At 39.4% G+C, this 19,479-nt stretch overlaps 1 protein-coding gene across 9 annotated transcripts in view; it reads left to right on the forward strand.

Annotated features, from left to right (window-relative positions):
• Nucleotides 1–19,479, forward strand: part of L3MBTL3 (L3MBTL histone methyl-lysine binding protein 3) — a 56,827-nt gene that overhangs the window by 7,838 nt on the left and 29,510 nt on the right. For all 9 annotated transcript variants that reach the window (XM_033143770.1, XM_033143761.1, XM_033143763.1 and 6 more), the window contains exons 2-10: nt 3,504–3,615; nt 8,917–9,028; nt 9,486–9,645; nt 9,904–10,036; nt 11,105–11,189; nt 12,288–12,379; nt 16,033–16,137; nt 17,463–17,598; nt 19,332–19,423. In XM_033143770.1, the coding sequence (XP_032999661.1) occupies nt 3,504–3,615; nt 8,917–9,028; nt 9,486–9,645; nt 9,904–10,036; nt 11,105–11,189; nt 12,288–12,379; nt 16,033–16,137; nt 17,463–17,598; nt 19,332–19,423 (1,027 nt within the window). The remainder of the gene's footprint in view (nt 1–3,503; nt 3,616–8,916; nt 9,029–9,485; nt 9,646–9,903; nt 10,037–11,104; nt 11,190–12,287; nt 12,380–16,032; nt 16,138–17,462; nt 17,599–19,331; nt 19,424–19,479) is intronic.

Below are 19,479 nucleotides of genomic sequence, written 5' to 3' on the forward strand. Positions count from 1 at the left end.
CTAAAGAGCAGTTTTCTCTGGGGTGGAAGAAGCAGGACAAGAGGAAATGTGAATAACCCTAAAGAAGCGCAAACATATTTATTGCATTAATTTTAAACCTCTTCGTATTTTATGATCCTTTCAATAGAAGTTATTAAAATGCACAGAAGAGGGAAGCTGACACACAACATAGTTTCACAAAACTACTCAACATGGGTAACACTATACAGTATTTCCAAGTTACTTACAAGTGTAAAACAAGAGTCATATCCAGACTAAGTTGAACTGTTTCCATTTAAATTGAAGAGCTGGAATTAATTGGACTTTAATTCAACTAACTGGGTCTGAGTTCAACCCTATAGGTTATTTCTGTCATACAGACTGCATTATGATTATGGTTATTTGTCTAGTATCTGGCCGTGTTTCTAGAATTTGCTATCTCTGCATTATAATCTTACATATTGAAAGGTACCGTTTGAGCTTTTATCAATAGAGGTAGATTCTGTTTTCTATAAGAGAATGCTGTTTAGTTAAAGTTCTTTTCAGAATTTACCTCCTTTACTATGCAAGCAGGCTTCAATGGTTTCAGAGGTTATTTTGCCTGCTTATAGATACTTTATGTTAAAATTATTGCCAATTATATATAATGCATATGGCAGAAAAATATACTGTACTGCACTTTATAACGGCAAATACAGTTGAATAAAAGAGCATAACAGGATTGGATGTGCATCCAATATGTATTGAGCTTTGGTACATGCTTAATCAAAGTTCATTGTGAAAGAGGATGGTTCATTCTTCTGTCTTGTCTGTTGGAAAAATCTAGGCCCAGAATTTGAGAATTCTAGGGTATATAAAAAAACAAAAATAAAGATAGAATAGTTTCCCCCCCCCCTCAGCAAATAGCTGCTAGATATTTATCAGATCAAATTACTACACTGATCATGAGTCATAACTATAAGAGCTTGTCCAGGCAATCATTTCAAAGTGTTTTCTATGCCATTTTAGCCATTGTGGGATAGTCTTTACAAGTTCTAATCACAGATATTTGGGCTGTGTGGTGGCGATTACTTGGGGAGTGTAAAAGCTTTGGTGCAACAGGTTAGCTGTGTTGTTTCTCTCTTGTCCTTTCTAAAGAAAAGCTGGATAAGTGGTACTGCAGTGCTGAAGATGGTGATTATTTAGCATAGGAACAAGTAGTCTTGAATAGCCCCTTTCCTTCAGCCATACAAAGCCTAAAAACTAACATAAATGTGAGCGTGTATGTGGAAGGGAGGAGAAAAAGAGAGAGAAGCAAACAGGCTGAGAACACAAGAAAAGGCCATAAGGGTAACATCATTTCTACGATATTGAATGAAAGTTGAAGACCAGTTACATCTGTTGATAATAGGTATTGCTGCTTTTAACTGTTTTGAGAGACGTAATTGCAGATCGTAAAGGGTTTTTGTTTTTGTTTTTGTCTAACTCAAGTTATTAGTGAGTAAGATCCCCCAAAAGCAGTGGAACCACATTAGCAGTCTTTAGGTTTAAATAGGGATGCGGGTGGCTCTGTGATCTAAACCACCAAGTCTCTTGAGCTTGCTGACCATAAGGTCGGCAGTTTGAATCTGCACAACGGGTTGATCTTCTGTTGCTTTGTCCCAGCTCCTACCAACCTAGCAGTTTGAAAGCATACCAGTGTGAGTAGATAAATAGGTACCGCTGCGGTGGGAAGGGAAACTGTGTTTCCATGGTTTCTTGCTTCCATTACGGTGTTCCATTGCGCCAGAAGTGGTTTATTCATGCTGGCCACATGACCTGGAAAGCTGTCTGTAGACAAACACCACCTCCCTCAGCCTGAAAGCGAAATTCAACCCCATAGTTGAATTTGACTGGACTTAACCGCCCAGGGGTCCTTTAGCTTTTTTACCTTTAGGTTTAAATAGGACCTAGTTCTATTGAACTTAGTCCTCTTGACTGTATCATCTGTTTTTGAGGATAAATAGATTTTGTATCTTTATATGTTTACTTGGAAGCAAGTCTTATTGCATCTATTGGGACTTATTTCTCAGAAAGCATGCATAGGATTTTAGCCTCAGCTTCACCACCGTGAAGCACACAGCATTCCATGATCTAGTATTTTTCCCCTATAGGGAAAAAGTTCATGTGGTTCCAACTAGGAAGTGTGGAAAGCTTCTGGCCCATTGTTTGGTGGGAGTTAATTTGAGTGGAGAGCTTACAGATCTTGGCTGTTGCAACTTCTGCAATTTAGATGCACAGTTTCCAGCCTGTGAAATCATGGAAATGGTTGTCACCAGGATCTCTGAGTTCCCAGCTTTTACATTATGGTTGTTCAAGTGAAGGAACGCTCAAGTATGACTTGGAGAGTTCATATGAAGGAACAATATAACCTTCATCTACTCTAGGTTGGGTTTTGGATAATTCTTCTCTAATGCCCAACATTTCCCATGTGTCCTACTCTGTTACTGGTACTTATTTTATAAGACCACGAAGCAACAGCATCTTAAAATTATTATTACAGTGGCAAGTAGCACCATGGCTTTATAATAGGTTATTTCTTGCTGCTTGAGGGTCGGGAGACTCTGAAATAGCATTAGAGAAAACTAGAAGAAGCTCATTTGTGGATGAACATAGGACTGTTAAATTCCAGTCAAATATATAACCCAGTAGTTATCCATATTTGTTTCCAGCTTTAAGCAAAACACACAGGTGGAGAATGCAGATAACTAGAAATGTGACAGTTTTGATATTAGCAAAGTTAGATATAGATTTTAAGTGTTCTGCCAGATGTATTTCACTTAAGGCTATAAAATCCAGGCAACTGCCGGATTTTATATTTTCAAAAATTGGAACCATTATTTCATTTTCCTAGCAGTCCTAGGTGCGACCTGAAACCTACACAGCACCTAGTAGAGCCTAATCCGATTAAATCTGCTATCTCTTCCTATCCTCCATCCTCTTATTTCTGGCTAAATTTAGACTTCGCTGCATCACCATCTAGCCCAGTTTTCTACTGTGCCTCTCTCTTCCATCCACTCCTCTGCCCCCCCCCAAAAAACTTTCCTAATATCCAGCCTGATTAGGAGCTTTGGTGAACTCAGAAACTATTTTGGTATTTTGTGATGTTTTGGCTGGTTTTAATAAAAGTGTCGATTAGCTTTGAATTTTGAAATTATTTACAATAGGTTATAAATATTGTGGGGCAGGTGAAACGATGATTGAAAATCATGTGATGTATGGTGTGAAAGTGGTTCATACGTAACATTTTATGGAAGCGGATCAGATTTTTTATGAGAATGTTAGATTTTTTTAAAAAAATTGTATAATGAAGTACAAAGACACAAATAGAATGACTCTCCCTAAGGATGGGGTTTGTGTGCTGTTCCCCTACCCACCCACTCCATTCACAAAAAAAGAAAAAAAACACCACAATTGACATCTCTGTTTATGTAGGCATACAGACAATTAAGGTATGTTGGATCAGAGATAACATTTTCATATCTCCTGTCTTATTTATTTTACAGTATATGCACCATGAATGAACCAACTTCTAGTGGAAGTGGGCAAGACTTTGATGTATTTAGTGTAATGGACTGGAAGGACGGAATTGGTACCTTGCCTGGAAGTGATCTGAAGGTAACATTTTATAAAGCTAAATAGTCTCTGAAAAACGTACTGTAACCATAGATGCAGAGACATATATACATACAACTTAGTGCTGTATAAAGGGCAAGTCTTGATGTTACCAGGAAATGAATAAGTGTGTCAAAACTCTCTCTCCAGGATATGCCACAGCTGGCCTACCAACCTTTACTGGTAAAAGGTGTTTCATATCACAAATGCCACTTGACATCCAAACTATAGGCTATATTGAACAGCAATCACAAACTGTGGACTTGCTCCTTTAGTGGGATGGCAACCCTGCCCAGAATAGGTTGAACAGCACCTCCTACATTCATCAAACCATCCACCAGCAGTTCCTATCTCTTGACTGGACTGAATTTGAGTTTCTTTGGCCTCATTCAGTCCAAAATCTTCCTCTTGTGATATGTTTGTGGTAAATAGCAAACAGAGTACTGTGGCAGTCCAGTGCTCAATTGCCATGGGACAAAATAACAGCCTCCAGCATTGCTTTCTGAAACTGTTTGCTAAGAAGGAACAGAATAATGAACAATGCAAAGGACTTCTAATTCTCAGCGCATATACTGAGTCCGAAAGGACATTACAGTAGATTATTATTATTGTACAGTGGAACCCCGGGTTACGCACACGATCCATTCTGGGTCGCTGTGCGTAACGCGGGCGTGCGTATCCCGAACGCATAAAAGAAAAACCGGAAGTAGCGCAATTTCAGCGCTTCTGTGCATGCGCGAAGTGCGCAGAAGTGTTCTGCGCATCCGGGGGTTGCGTGCGCTCTGGAAACGCTTCCGGGTTGCGGGCGTTCTTAACTCGAACGTCCACAACCCGGGGTGTGCGTAACCTGGGGCTCCACTGTATTTATATAGGTGATATTGTATGGTGTCGATGGCAGATACCCTCAGCAGGATGGACAGGTGTCGCATGAACAGTTTCTCAGTCCTTGCTAGCTCTCCAGTACATCTTTGATCTTTAATGTATTAATCCTGTGAACCTTTGTATGGCGTGGTAGTAGGAAGAAACCCTAGCTTCCAGCCGTATGTACCTTATCATAATGGACCAGTGTCCACAAACAGCAGCAATGGGAGATAGCAACCATATTCTGGGAAAAGCAAGTCAATTTTCAGTACTGTACAGTACTGTTCTATTATTCTCAAATGCCTCTTTCTGGCTCTCAGACTTTGGAGCCTTCTGAAGTCATCCTTCACCTGAAAGAGATGGGAAGCGCAAACTGAGAATTCACAAATAACTGCTTCTGATGTTCTTGGGTTCTCCTTTAAAAGATTGGAGAGGGCATTGAGGACTGCAGGAAATGCCCATGTTGCCATGTTCTGGAGTGTGCCCTGGAAATACTTAGTAGAATCATAGAAGATAGAGGGACCTGAAGAAACTCAGGATAGAGCTGTATGATTTGAATCATAATTGATCAGCAGTTTGATCTATAACAGATTGCTTCTGATAACTCAAATAATTGAACTCAGGCACACACAAGGGCAAGTGAGAAGTCCTTACAGTCACATCACCAACGATTCTAGCCTTGCAGTTAGGTGTAAATATCTTCCTGGCTGCAATAGAAGAGTAATGAACAGGAAAACCATTTCACAAGAGAGATTTTATTATCAGTAGGTAGATCTTTACACTGAATTGCAAGGCCTTCGAATGTTTTTCTTCTAAAAAATTCACACAAGACTAGAAATTACATTTTTTTGTTTTTAGTGTTGAGTTGTGTGTTATTTATAGTAAGCAATTTTACACTTTGCCTTGACCCATTTTTCCAGTTTGAAGATTGTTTGCAAGCAAATTGAAGTTTTGTGGGCTTGTTCAGATTTTTGTATAACATTCTACATTGTGTTTCTATTCAAGTCTAGATTTTTAAATAAACATACAAATGGGGGAAGGGGGAAGGAAAGGGATCTTCGCATGTGAGACAATCATAGTCTAGTGCAGGATTTCGAGGTTTGGAACTTTTCCATTTGGCAGGCTAAGCAGCGTGTTCAAATCAGAAACACTTCAGTGCTTTACAATTGCTGTGTGCTGTGTAGAGGACTAGAAGAGTTTATATCTTCTAAGCTGAAGAGCATATATAAATGTGAAGTACTCTGCTTTTTTGAATCACTCTGATGAGTGCACACAATCACCATCACCTCTGGATTCAAGTGCTTCTATCAAATTGGACAAGCTGCAATAATTTAAAATTGCTTCCTGGTGGAGAGGCAGTATATGGAGTATTTTAGGCTTTTGTGCCTCTCAAGTGCCATATTTTCAAAGTGGAAATTACAAGCGTGCCCAGTATGTTATCATTGCATCCAAACAAGTGAATGGATTAATTTTTAAATCCTCCTGAAAGTACATATACCCAGGTTTTTGTTTTGTTTTGCACAGAAAGAGCTGATAGAGAACCTAATGGCCTTGCAGGTGAAGGAAGAGACAAAGGTCCACTCAAACCTGGTTTTATGCCACCTTCAGTTACTCAGCTTCTCTTCTTGGAAAGCCTTATTAATATCAATTACACTGGTGATGGTGATCTATTAGCACTGCTTGAGTGCTGACCTTGAGAACACAAGACTACTGGCTTTCAGGATTAGCACAAGAAGGGTGGATGAAGGAAATGTGTTAAAAGGAAAGAAATGCCTCCTTAGGGCTATGATAGTAAATTATGAAATGAAAGCCTTTGGGATCCTGGAACACAACCCTTTTTTGCTTTTCAAGGAACTGAAGAGTTTTTGTCTGATAAAATTGAGAGAGTTCTGAGTACAGTTGTTTGAAAAAATTCAGAGAGAAAAGAGAAGTTAAGGTGATGAGAGGGAGGGAGGGAGGAGTAAAAACAACCAACCAGGGGAGACTGTGGGGGAGTGAGCAATGGCTGCAACCTTCTGTCCTACAGCAAAGGAGGGAAAGAGCAAATACTCCTGTTTGATGCTCTTTCCTTCAAACAAGCTTCCATCTGATTAGGAAAAGGAAGTCACTGTTAACCTGAAGTGACTACATTCAGGCAGCCGTTGCACATGCACACGCAGAGTTTGATGTGCGGGCACAAATATAATGGTCATTGGGTGAAGAGGTCCTCGTGCCTCATTGGTGTAAACAGCAACATGAAAAAGTGATTTTAAAAACAAAGCAGGTTTATTCTTACACACACACACACACTGCTTTTCAGGAAATTTGGGGGATGGAACACTATTTTGAGGCCCTGGCATTTCCCCCTTTGCGCATCTGCTTGAGTGTGGGTCCCATAGTTCCTTTTCCAACAAGGAGTTGCTGGGAGAGGAAAGTATAATTATAGAAATGATTGAGACACTATTTGAGGTGATAAATATGTAAGAAAAGGTTTTCCATTTTACCACTCATGAGCAAAAAGTGAAAAATAAAACTGTATATACGTGCTTTCCCCATTTCTTGCTCCTGTGATCTTAAATTGATGGTGTTAATGATGCTATTGATGATGATGTCATCTTCAGTGAGCATTCAGCTTTACCAAGACAACAGGCTCCTCAGAGGAGCTTGCTATCTAAAATTGAACATTGGCAAAACAAAAGCGGTATATGGCTGACAAACTTTCAAAGCTCTCACTGCCTCCCTTCTCTTGTTTGCATAGAAGGAGTTAGGGTCCTCAAAGAAAGCTCATTCTCAGATATATATTTAATGAAATTATGATGCATGTTTATAATGACCACTAGATGGTACTGGTGGGCTGCATTTTTTTTTCTTTGCACCTATTTTTCTTTCCCCTTTTTTCTGTTTTCGTATCTGTATATAGTAGGAACTGGAAACTGAGAGACTGGCTGCTCAGTTGATCTAAAACGCTTCTCCTCTGATCCCCAGTGTATGTTACACTGTATGATGTACCTCAGCTATTTCCTCCTGCTGAGACTGAGGATCGCTTCCAGACTATCATGAGATAATATCACATACTGGCAAATTCAGTTTTCAGTTTTTTTGGCAGCAAAGCTTCCTCAAAATACTGAACTTTTTGCTATAAGGAAAGTGACAGGAAAACACACTGGAATGTGAGGTAACACCTGCTTTGACACATCATCATCTAACCTCCCCATAAACCAATAAAAATAATGCTCATTAAATAGCCAGCATTGTCCCAAGAAACAAATTGATGAATGCTTAATAAACAGGTTGTGAGGAGGGCACACACATGGGGTAAGCAGCTGAAAAGGAGAAAGGGTTGAGGTTTTGCCTGCAATCCAGCACAAGCAGAAGTGTTTCTGTACACTGAGTAAATGCTGATGGCCCACCACTGATTTCTTAGTTCAGTTCAGGAAATAGCTTGGTTATAAATTAATTTCCAAAAAGTAGGATAGAGCCATAAAATCTCCATATTTGATAGTGTTCACTGCAATTCAATAGTTTTTTTCTTTCGAAGGTCTGATTTGTGAAGTACTTCATATTTTAAAAGATTGTGATTAGGCATGTAAATAGCCACTTGCCTGTTTGCATATGTCAGAGCTTTCCAAACTTTTCATGTTGGTTACACACTTTTTAGGTATGCATCATTTTGTGACACAGTAATTCAGTTTTACTAGCAAACGGGAGGTTAAACTAAACCCTTTCCAGCCCTTGAAGGAGCGTGGGGAGCATTTGAATGACACACCTACACACTGCAGCTGACACACTAACCTGTCATGACACACAGTTTGGAAAGCTCTGGCTTATGTCAAAGACAGGGAGTTAGGCAGTGAATCTCGTGTAAACAAGAAGAGACTTCAATACTTTATTTCTTTTAGACTGTCACTGAGCCTGTAGATGATTAACAAATATGATTTTGTGGCAAGCAAGCTAGTAAAAAAGATTTGTGGTGGACTATAACTTTTTAGGATTTGTTTGCTTGGCTGTGATCTGTGATTATGGATTATCCAAACTGTGAAAAATGTTCTCAACCTCCATTAATTGCTTCTCTGTTTCAAGATCTTGTAATACTTCAGGATTTCACTTTCCCTAGAAAGGTTTCCCTTAGAAATGCCTCTTGGGGGCCTCATTTGGGCAACAGATCTGACAAGCAGTGTGCAATTTAGGATACTGTATTGGTCCATGGGCACAGATATCATCTTATCCCCAGCTTTCCATGTGTCTGCTAGTATACATTAAAATGGATGTCAAGGAAGCTCCTGCAGAGGTGAAATGTAGAAGTGTCTGTTTACTTTTCTCTTTTTTTTTTTAACCAAGTGGTGTCAATAGGCATTATGGAGGCTGTCAGCTATTGGGTGTCAAACCGTTATTGATTAAACATCAGTAGATCTTTACCTTTCTAGCAATATTTCCCCCCTAATTCTTACCTGTTTTTAAAATTAGTTTCGTGTGAATGAATTTGGTGCCCTAGAAGTAATCACTGATGAAACAGAGATGGAAAGTGTTAAGAAGGCTACAGCTACCACAACCTGGATGGTGCCAACTGCTCAAGAAGGTCAGAATCATGATAAATCATGATAAGACAAATTTCTGTCTTCAGAACAGAATGGTGGTATTCTTAAAGTTTCACTATGACGCTGTTCCTGACATTTTCTTTAATATTAGCTTCTGCTCTGGAATATTGAAAGATAGCTAATATTGTAACAAATTAAATTCTGAAACCTGCAAACCACTTGGTAGAAATAATAGTTGTTACTATACTGGTTAGACTGCTGTTGAGGATGAGGCGAAAACCAGTAAGGTTTTTTTTGCAAAATGTTAGCACAGAGTTGTCTAAAAGCCTGAAGCACTTTTTCAAAGTAGCATGAATGAATGTGCCAGTTCCATTGTTGGCAAGTCTTGGCTAAGTCATATCTTTCAGTGGCACCTTTTGCTTCGTGTGTTTTACAAATATGCCTGCTAGTTTTCGCCATTTACAGCCTAAAACATTTGCTGTGCTTTCCATTGTATAGCCTTCTCAGAAAAGACAGAAGTACCACAAAAATTGAAGGAAACTAGCAAGGTAGACGGGCTTCATTTCTGTGAACGTTGTTTTCATTCTGGAACCACAGTGGACTTTGTAGCTGGAGAAAGATCTTGCAGCCAAAAATGTGCACATCAGATTAAAAACAAGTAAGAGTTGGCATGCGTGAATAATGTGATAACTAGTGTAAACAGTCCTGCAGTTTAAAAGAACTTGCCTCACTGCAAATGACTGCTTATTGTATGCTTGCGTTAATTGTGTTTTTAAATAATTTTTTTGCGCTTGCAATTCCTCTTTTAAAAACAAACAAACAAACAAACAACTTTAAGAGATAGACAAACTTGGCTTTAGAAAATGTATTCAAAATGACAATTAATGTAGCTCCTGTTATTTTGTTTTCATTCTAGAGAGCAAAGGGAGAACAAAGATGTATCCGAAGTCAATGATGAGGACTGTTCCAAGGGCACTCAAAAAAGGAAAACCAAATCGCCTTCAAAAGAAGAATTTATGGAAGACAATGTCAAGAAGTATGAGGAAATTGTTAGTATGGTCCAGTTGACAGGTTTATAGGTTAAACTGATATGTGGTTGTAAATATAGTTTTGGCAATTTACAGTCATTCAAAAACTTTATGCATTTAAATGCCTCTGTGCTTTTAAGGTTGGAGTGTTTGAAATGTTTAGCAAAATGTAAATGGAATGCTTTTTTTCTTTTTAAATAGCCAATATGTGAGTGTCTTGGTGAGATTATGGCTGCTGTGCCTGATCCAACCTTATATTTTGGTGTCCTAAGGTTGGTCAAGTGTTGCCTGGGAGTTCTGAAAAGAAAGGCAAGTTTCCTTCCATAGACTCTAGGCATTTATTTGAGCTGCTGCACACTCCCAGGGCTTTTAGGTATGCTCAAAAGACTTTTATGGACACTGGTCTCTGACTGTTATCCTGTGGGAGATAACTAACCTTTCTGGTATAGCAGGTTGGTATTCAATATTAGCTCCACCAATATGTTACCTTCTTTTATCATTGTTGTTCTTATGTTTAAAGTAACAAAAAAAATGTATATTGAGTTATCATGCTGTTCCATGCTTCTTTATTATAGTGATTCCTGGCAGTGGGATGAAAGCATTGCTAGTCACTATATTAACCACTATATTATCAATTATTTCTAAGGCTGAGCAGAATGAATAAAAATAGACAGGTTCTCTCCACTGGCACTCTGAGACAGAAATTCAACTTAAAAAAGAAAAGAAAAAGTGGGCCAGTTATGGATGGTGGAGACAGTTCTTTTTGCTGCACAAAATGGATGTGTCTTTCCTGGGTATGTCAGACAAAGACTGTATTCCATGCATGGGCCTCCCCAGAACATATTTCAGGACCTTATTAAAACCTTATTGTTCCATTTATTTCATATGCTTCTGATATAACACACATATTAGGAAATCAGACTCATTGACCTAAATAGACTTCCTTCCAAATAAATGTTCACAGGATTGCCCTGTAATATCTAGGAGAAAACACGACAAAACAGCAGTGAGCAACCTGAAAAAAGTATTTTGAAAATCAGTGTGCTTCAAAGTTACTTCAGTGAAGTATGCTTTAATTTTGCAATTTAGGAGGAGAAACCTGAAGGGAGGATACTAAGAGTCTCTCAGAGAGCCACACGGAAAAGGAAAAGAGAGATGGCAGTTCTAAAACAGAGTAAGTTGATATGTATAAGGTTTTCATCAGTTTCTGCCATCTAAAGGGCCTCTTCTGTGTTACGTTAGCAAACCCACGTGGGACACTGAGTGTGCACTCATAATGGAACCATAGGCAATTCCTGCTCACTGACAATTTTGTCCTTGTATGATATGCATGTTTGTAAACTACGTATTTCAGTGTGCATGTAAACCTCTTAGATGCACACCCAAAAATTTGGGATGGTGTGTCACGTTTTGGAAGAGACTGGCCCTTTACTATAACAATAATGCTGGTGTATTTCTAGTTTTTCTGTAAAACTATTTTCTGTAAAACATTTTCAGTCACTAGTCTAAATCTTAATCCATTTGTGACGTTGTAGGCAACAAATATTGTGCATTTTGTAGAGTAAGAGATTGAAGAGCACCATCCTTCCAAGTACTTCCATTTTATTTCTTGGCTGAGTAACTTCCTGCTCTGGCTTTGTTATACTGTTCCATGGGGGAGCTTTAAAGTGGAAGTATAAATGAGATTAAGATAATTGAATTGCTTGAATACTGGCAAGGATTTCTGTGTCTCACATATGTGAAATTGTTCTAATAGTTCTTTAGAACATGCATTTTAAAACCAGAAATGAGGCCCTGCTTGGTGTCTCCTGGGAGTAATTTCATATCTAAACCACATGCTGAAAGTTAAGACAGATTTATAGAAACCAATAATAAATAAATCCTAGGAGATGCCTAAGTCAGTATAAATCAATTGTCATAGAGTCAGATTGTTAGCAGAGTGGATACATGTATTTGAGGAAAACAACGGGATTAGGAAGTACCGGTTAACTCCATAGCTTTCTTCAGTGTGATCTGTAATTTTTGCTTTGGCAGTAACCATCCGTCTTTGCTAGCTGCTGATCAGCGGTGTGAAAAATGTAGCTTTGGTATTCTCCTTAATGGAGTAGCACTGAAATTAACCATAAATCTGAAGCATATGGAATTATATTGTAAGAGAACTGTAATTCATACCGTTACAACCATAATGATAGTATAATGCAACTGCTTATGCAGATAATTTGTTACAAAGCTGTGACCGTGCTTACATTAAGATTTTAATTTCTAATTCCAGCTTTGATGTCAAAGGCAAAGAAAACATGGAGTTGGTCTTCGTATTTGGAAGAAGAAAAGGCTACAGCAGCACCACCTAAGATTTTTAAAGAGGTATGCGGAAACCTTAAAACACTGCTTCTTTGAGGTAGACAGGGGCCTGTGTGTCGGGTAAAAAATAGGTGTCGTGTACATATATACAACCTTGATGGCAGAAAGTGAGGAGGAATTAAAGAACCTTTTAATGAGGGTGAAAGAGGAGAGCGCAAAATACGGTCTGAAGCTCAACATCAAAAAAACTAAGATCATGGCCACTGGTCCCATCACCTCCTGGCAAATAGAAGGGGAAGAAATGGAGGCAGTGAGAGATTTCACTTTCTTGGGTTCCATGATCACTGCAGATGGTGACAGCAGTCACGAAATTAGAAGACGCCTGCTTCTTGGGAGAAAAGCAATGACAAACCTAGACAGCATCTTAAAAAGCAAAGACATCACCGTGCCGACAAAGGTCCGTATAGTTAAAGCTATGGTTTTCCCAGTAGTAATGTACGGAAGTGAGAGCTGGACCATCAAGAAGGCTGATCACCGAAGAATTGATGCTTTTGAATTATGGTGCTGGAGGAGACTCTTGAGAGTCCCATGGACTGCAAGAAGATCAAACCTATCCATTCTCAAAGAAATCAGCCCTGAGTGCTCACTAGAAGGACAGATCCTGAAGTTGAGGCTCCAGTACTTTGGCCACCTCATGAGAAGAGAAGACTCCCTAGAAAAGACCCTGATGTTGGGAAAGATGGAGGGCACAAGGAGAGAGGGACGACAGAGGATGAGATGGTTGGACAGTGTTCTCGAAACTACTAACATGAGTTTGGCCAAACTGCGAGAGGCAGTGAAGGATAGGCGTGCCTGGCGTGCTCTGGTCCATGGGGTCACGAAGAGTCGGACACGACTGAACAACTGAAGAACAACAACAACAACATATATAGAAGAAGTTTGAAATGGCTGGCATGACTATTTTAGCTTGCTTGCTTGCTTATGAAACTTCAAAACAGTTCACATATAATACGATATTTTACATGGTAAATATTCAATTGGTAATTGCATTAGCGTGTGTTTAATTTGTCTTGTAATGAGCTCAAATTAGGTCTTCTTAAAAAAATATATCTCATGGATGGTTAAGAACTACTTTGCACGAGAGATACAACTTTTTCAGTTGTTACACTGAAACTCTGGAATGTCCTTGAAACTGAGGTGCATTTGGCCTTTTATTGAGTTCTTTTAGATATTGCTAAAAATCAGTCTGTTTCAGTAAGCTTGTAATGATCATATTGCTGACTCAGTTTCTAAACAGCTTTATTATATATAGTGTTGAACTGCTGCTTTAAATGTAAATGTGTTTTATTATTAAGGTTATGTATTTATGTTTGCTTTTTAAAGTCACTTTGGGTGTGTAACTAGAAAAGTGGGATATAAATGTATTGCTACTATTAAAATATGCTATCTGGGAGAAACAAAGGTGAAAATGACTTGTATGTATTGCCTGTGCTTTCTTCTGTATGTGGTATGATGGAGCTTGGGTGCATAAAATTTCACCATTTTGGAAGCGTTTTATGTGGCAGATTTAATAAAGAATCTTGGTAGCAATGAGCAATGTAAAATGTATCTAGTGCTACAATCCTGTATGCAGTTCAGTTCATATCGATCACCCATATTTTGACATAATGCAGGTGTCTCAACTAAAGCATCCATGACAGATGACCAACCTCTGCTTAAAAACCTCCAATGGAGGAGAGTCCACCACATTTCGAGGAAGCCTGTTCCATTGTCAGGCAGCTCTTACTGTCAGAAAGTTCTTCCTCATGTGAAGTCAAAATCTCCTTTCTTATAACTTGAATCCATTAGTTCGGGTCCTGCCCTCCAGTTCAGGAGGAAAACAAGCTTTCTCCATGGCTATCATATCTTCTCTCACTCTCCTCTTATCTAGGCTAAACATTTCCAAATCCCTCAACTGTTCCTCATAAGGATTGGTTTCCAGACCCTTGGTCATCTTGGTTGCCCTCCTCTGCACACATTCAAGCTTGTCGATATCCTCCTTAAACTGTGGCACCCAAAACTGGACACAGTACTCCCATGTGTGGTCTGACCAAGGCAGAATAGGGTGGTACTGTTACTTCTCTTGATGTGCACAGTATACTTCTGTTGGTGCAGCCTAGAATATTTGTCGCCTTTGTTACTTGGAACATCTGTACGGAAGCTTTAACTGCAGTTCCATTTTTATTATTGCAGTGGTTTCTAATTCTGGTTAGTTGATTATCTCTAACAACAGCTAATATTGAAGCCGATATAGCACTTGGCAGAAATTAAAACTGAAAGAGGAACAGTGGAGGGATTTTGGATTCTAGAGATGGGCAGGAAGACTGTGGGAATGCAGTGCATCATCTAGCGGCCTTCGCACATGGAGGATAAGAATCTTGATGGAGGATAAGAATATTTCTGCATCAGCCCAAAGGTTTTGCAGCATTTCAGTCCATTTTTATTGCAGCAATCAATAATGAGAATAAGGCAGGATGCACATGGAAAAGTTATGTCAGATGTCATTAATTCTTGTACTTTTTCCAGGTATAAGCAGGAACCAGAGGGAATATAAAATCCTGTTTTTGAGATCATCCTTGGGAAAGTTACATAAAGAATCTATTCAACTTTAATTTATTTTGTTTAGTTCATGGGAACATTATCACTGCTAGCTGTTTATTTATTTTATTTTTTATTAAAGATTTTCTTGATTTACAAAAGTGTGCAATGTCTCATTTTTTTTCCATGTAACATTTTTACAAATCAGTTTTGGTTGTTGAGACATTAGGGAGAAAAGGGGGAAAGAGGTGGGGGGATGGGTGGGGTGGGGTGACAATGTTTCTATTTTCCTTAATATATGTAGGGTTTGGTGTCAGCGTTGTTTGTGTAGGTTCACTGTTGTTCGCTTGTGCTTCTTTGGTGGTGAGAGAGGTCGGGATTGGCGTAGGGTGTGGTTGTTCATTTGTGGTTGGCTGTGGTGATATTTGGTTTCCTGTGTGAGTGGGGTGGGTGAGTGTTTTTGATCAGGTTAGCCATAATGATTTGTATGCTGTTGGTAGATTTTTGTCATTGTCTTGGGCTGTGTGTGTGATGAAGGGGAACCATACCAGGGTGGACTCCTTAAACTTCTGAACAGCTAGCTGTTTAAAAGTTTAAGGAGTCCAGAGGTAGAAGTCTGGTACAGTCGTGGTACAAGTTTCTCACACTGCCACCAGACTTCTTCCATATTTTCTTTCGGCACAGCTCACTGTGGAAAGAAATTACCAGTAAACCAATCAAACACTTCTGTCTGACCCAGAGTCCCCTATAACAGTTGTACAGATGGGAAGGGAAACTTCAACAATATCAGAACAGGAGTGAGTGGTTCTTAATATCTGAACCCATATGATAGCAAAACGACTCCTATCAGCAATGTACACAGCAGTTTTTAATATGGCCTTGGAAGATGAGAGAGAAGCTACTACAGGGAACATCCATGGTGGACTGAGACTCATATTTATAAAACAGCTTTTTATATTAAAATTATAAAGCAAATTTTAATGTGTCTTTAACTTGCATGTACCGTAGGTTTGTTTTAAATAAGTAATAGTTTAATCTGTTCAGTGGAAGGACTGATATCCACATACCCTTGAAATCATTGGCCATCTTTTAGAAATGTTTATGCTAAACTTAGAAAATTTGACATTTTTTTCTTTCAGTATCAATCCTTCCCATACAACAAAAATGGATTCAAAGTTGGAATGAAACTAGAAGGAGTGGACCCTGAGCACCAGTCAATGTATTGCGTGCTTACAGTAGCTGAGGTGAGTACCAGAAGTGACAAGCAGTTATTAATAGCTTTAAAATGGGATTAGAAATAACACCATAAAATCTGGTGACCATCACCTCACCTTTTGGTACCAAATTCCATAGTTGTGTGAAGAAGTACTTCCTTTTGTCTGTGCTGAATCTCTCATCAGTCAACTTCACTGCATTCTAGTATCGAGAGAGGGAGAAAAACTTCTGTTTAGAAGATAGTGTTGAAAAGAAATACCAGCCTCCTCATTTATATACCATGCGTATGCCCAATATACCCTGATGCACATGTGGACTAGTGTTTATATACTACTGTGTTACAACCTTACTATCTGTTTTTATATTGTGTCTATGTATTCTGATTGCTTCCCTTTTCTGGATAATAAGTAAAGTTACCGTATTTTTCGCTCCATAGGACGCACTGGACCATAGGGCGCACCTCATTTTTAGAGGAGGAAACCCAGGAAAAAAACATTTTTCTGGTTTTCCTCCTCTAAAAGCCCTGTTTGTTTGTTGTTTTTTTTTTTTTGAGGATCAGCTAAAAGTTTTGCAGCTTTTTTGCAAAGGGAAAAGCCCTGGCTTTTTTGAGGATCAGCTGAAAGTTTTGCAGCTGTTTTTGCAAAGGCAAAAGGCCTTTTTTTTAGGATCAGCTAAAGGCTTTGCAGCTTTTTTGCAAAGGGAAAAGCCCTGGGTTGTTTGTTTGTTTTTTTTTTTTTTTTTTTGAGGATCAGCTAAAGGTTTTGCAGCTTTTTTTTGCAAAGGGAGAAAAGCAAAGCTCCTTTTGCAAAGGGGGAAAAACAAAGAGGAAAAGCCCCATTTTTAAGGGGTTTAACTCACATTTCTGAAAAATCTTAAGGAAAAGGAGCCATTTCTACTGTTTCCAGACAGATAATCTAATCAGCCAGTCACATGTCCTGGGGAAACAAACAACCTCCCTCTGCAGCACATTCAACAAAGGAGGGCGGGGCTGAAAGGGAGCCGGGACTCTTATCTCTCTCCCGATCTATTTCTGATCAGCTGCTGAGCAGGGTCCTTTCAACACTCCCTTTTCTCTTTGTAAAATTAAAAGCACAATCTGCTTTTGGCTCCTGGGCAATTCAGCTCCAGGGACCACCATTCGCTCCATAAGACGCACAGGTATTTCTCCTTACTTTTTAGGAGGAAAAAAGTGTGTCTTATGGAGCAAAAAATACGGTATCTCATAAAAAGCTACAACGTTTTGAGAACTCTTGATTCTGACTGAATGTATACCAATTTTCTAATACTGACTTTTTGGTTTAAATGTAAACAAGTTTTTCCTTTGCTGTATTCTTTTTTCCTACTATGGATTTAGACTTGTGGTTACAGAATTAGACTTCACTTTGACGAATACCCAGAGTGTTACGATTTTTGGCGGAATGCTGATTCTTCTGATATTCACCCAGTTGGTTGGTGCGAGAAAACAGGACACAAACTTCATCCACCAAAAGGTATTAGATTACCAACAAAAAATCTGGTTCCTCTGGACCAGAACTGCAAACCATACTTCATAAATAATCTTCCTTTTGTTCTTTGAGAAGATGATAAATCCCAGACATGTATCTTGTTCACTTATAAGAGCTGAACAGAATTCATGAGCATGCATTATCTGTACATAGTATCTAGGTGCTTCATCTCTTTACTAGAAAATGGATGACTGTGGCTTAGCTTTAATTTCTCTGTCTCAGTAGAGCTTTCAGGAGAAGCTTTTGCATTCCTAATTAGCAGGAGCCTACAGGAATCATTTTTAAAGTTACAGTACATTTTGCCAGATTAGGCTGGGGACTCATAAGGCCCTCCAGCTAACTGAGGAGAGAGAGCCCTTGGCATCTTCTGAGTCACACTCTAGGGCAGTGGGCACTCTAAAGGCTCTCCCCAGATGTTTAGCTACCCCTCCCAGGGTCGCTTTTTCACAATAGATCTATACTACATGGAAAGCAGAGTGGGCCAAACTGGACAAGACTAAATTAGTGATTGAGATTGCAAAGAACATTATACCTTCGTGGGTGGCATGATGCAGCAATTGCATTTTCTGGTTGTAGATCTTTCCTCCTGTAAATGATCCCTGTGGCAGAAGGGTGGAAAGGGCCCTTCATAGGAGTTTTGAAGCAGGTGCAGTGGCATTCAAGTTAGCCACCACAGCTTCCCTTTTTTCCTCTGGCTTTATTTATGTATGTGAGTGGAGGAGCTGAATGCCAGGGATGATATCCCCCAGGCAGTTATGGATGGATTAAAGAAAATACACTACTGCTATGCCCTGGCAGCTGGCACCTCCTTTGATGTTTTTCAATATAGGGCCTAATATGGCTTCCACCACTGTTGTGCATAGAAATGTGGGGTTGCAGCAGTGAGTTGTTAGTTCCAGTTTGCAGGTACATCTGTCATCCTTGCCTCTCTCAAGGACCAAGCTGTTTGTCAAGGCACTTGAGGCTTATCTTACAGAGTTGTGGGACAAAACCAAGCAGCCCCATGTTTTTCATCCTTCAGGGTAGTTCCCCCCCCCCAGAGGTTACCAGCCCTACAGACTTAAAAATGGGGGATATGCTTCTATGTCAGATTTTGCTGCTGCTTGGTTCCAGAGGGCAGAAAGAAATCCTCAGTCTGACTACACCTGTTGTCAGGAGCTGTCTCCAGTGGAGGCCTAGCTCCATCTTTTCCTCACCATTGGAATTATGTCACCTCAGACAGGTGGGTGATTGAGATGGTGCTGAAGGGCTGTGCCCTGGAGTTGGAACACTTGCCATATTAATGCTTCATTCCAACCCCTTGTTCTCAGCAGCCATTGAAATATTGCCCCCACCTTGACCCTACTGTTTCTTTTATTGTTTACTCTTTGAATATCTCTGGTTCCAGTTTTTTAGTTTTGCTTATTTGGGGATGAAATTTGTTTTCTGCTCTGCCAGTTGATCTGGAGGGTGGGATAATTCCTCCCTCTAGAAGGGGAGGATAAAGTCTGCCTATCAAGTCCAGTAGGAGGCACCATCCTCAAGACTGAATGTCCTCCACCCAAATCAGCAAACTACAAGAAACAGTCTCTGTTTTCCACTTAATTCTGGGATTGAATGATTTGGCAGAGTGAAACTGAGGTACTGTGCTAACAGGTGTGACTGCAGTTGACACAGTTGACACCACAAGTTTAATAGGTACGGTATTTTATTTTCTTCCTTTTCATGGGTTTCTTTAGGATATAAAGAAGATGAATTTAATTGGCCCTCGTATCTGAAGAAATGTAAGGCTCAAGCTGCTCCTAAATCCTTGTTTGAAAACCAAAACGCGGTGAGTTTTCTCTATCCCTGCTTCTTTGCAGATAGTAGCTTTTTATATTATGATTA

This window comes from Lacerta agilis, chromosome 3 (assembly GCF_009819535.1).
Source record: "Lacerta agilis isolate rLacAgi1 chromosome 3, rLacAgi1.pri, whole genome shotgun sequence".
NCBI lineage: Eukaryota > Metazoa > Chordata > Lepidosauria > Squamata > Lacertidae > Lacerta > Lacerta agilis.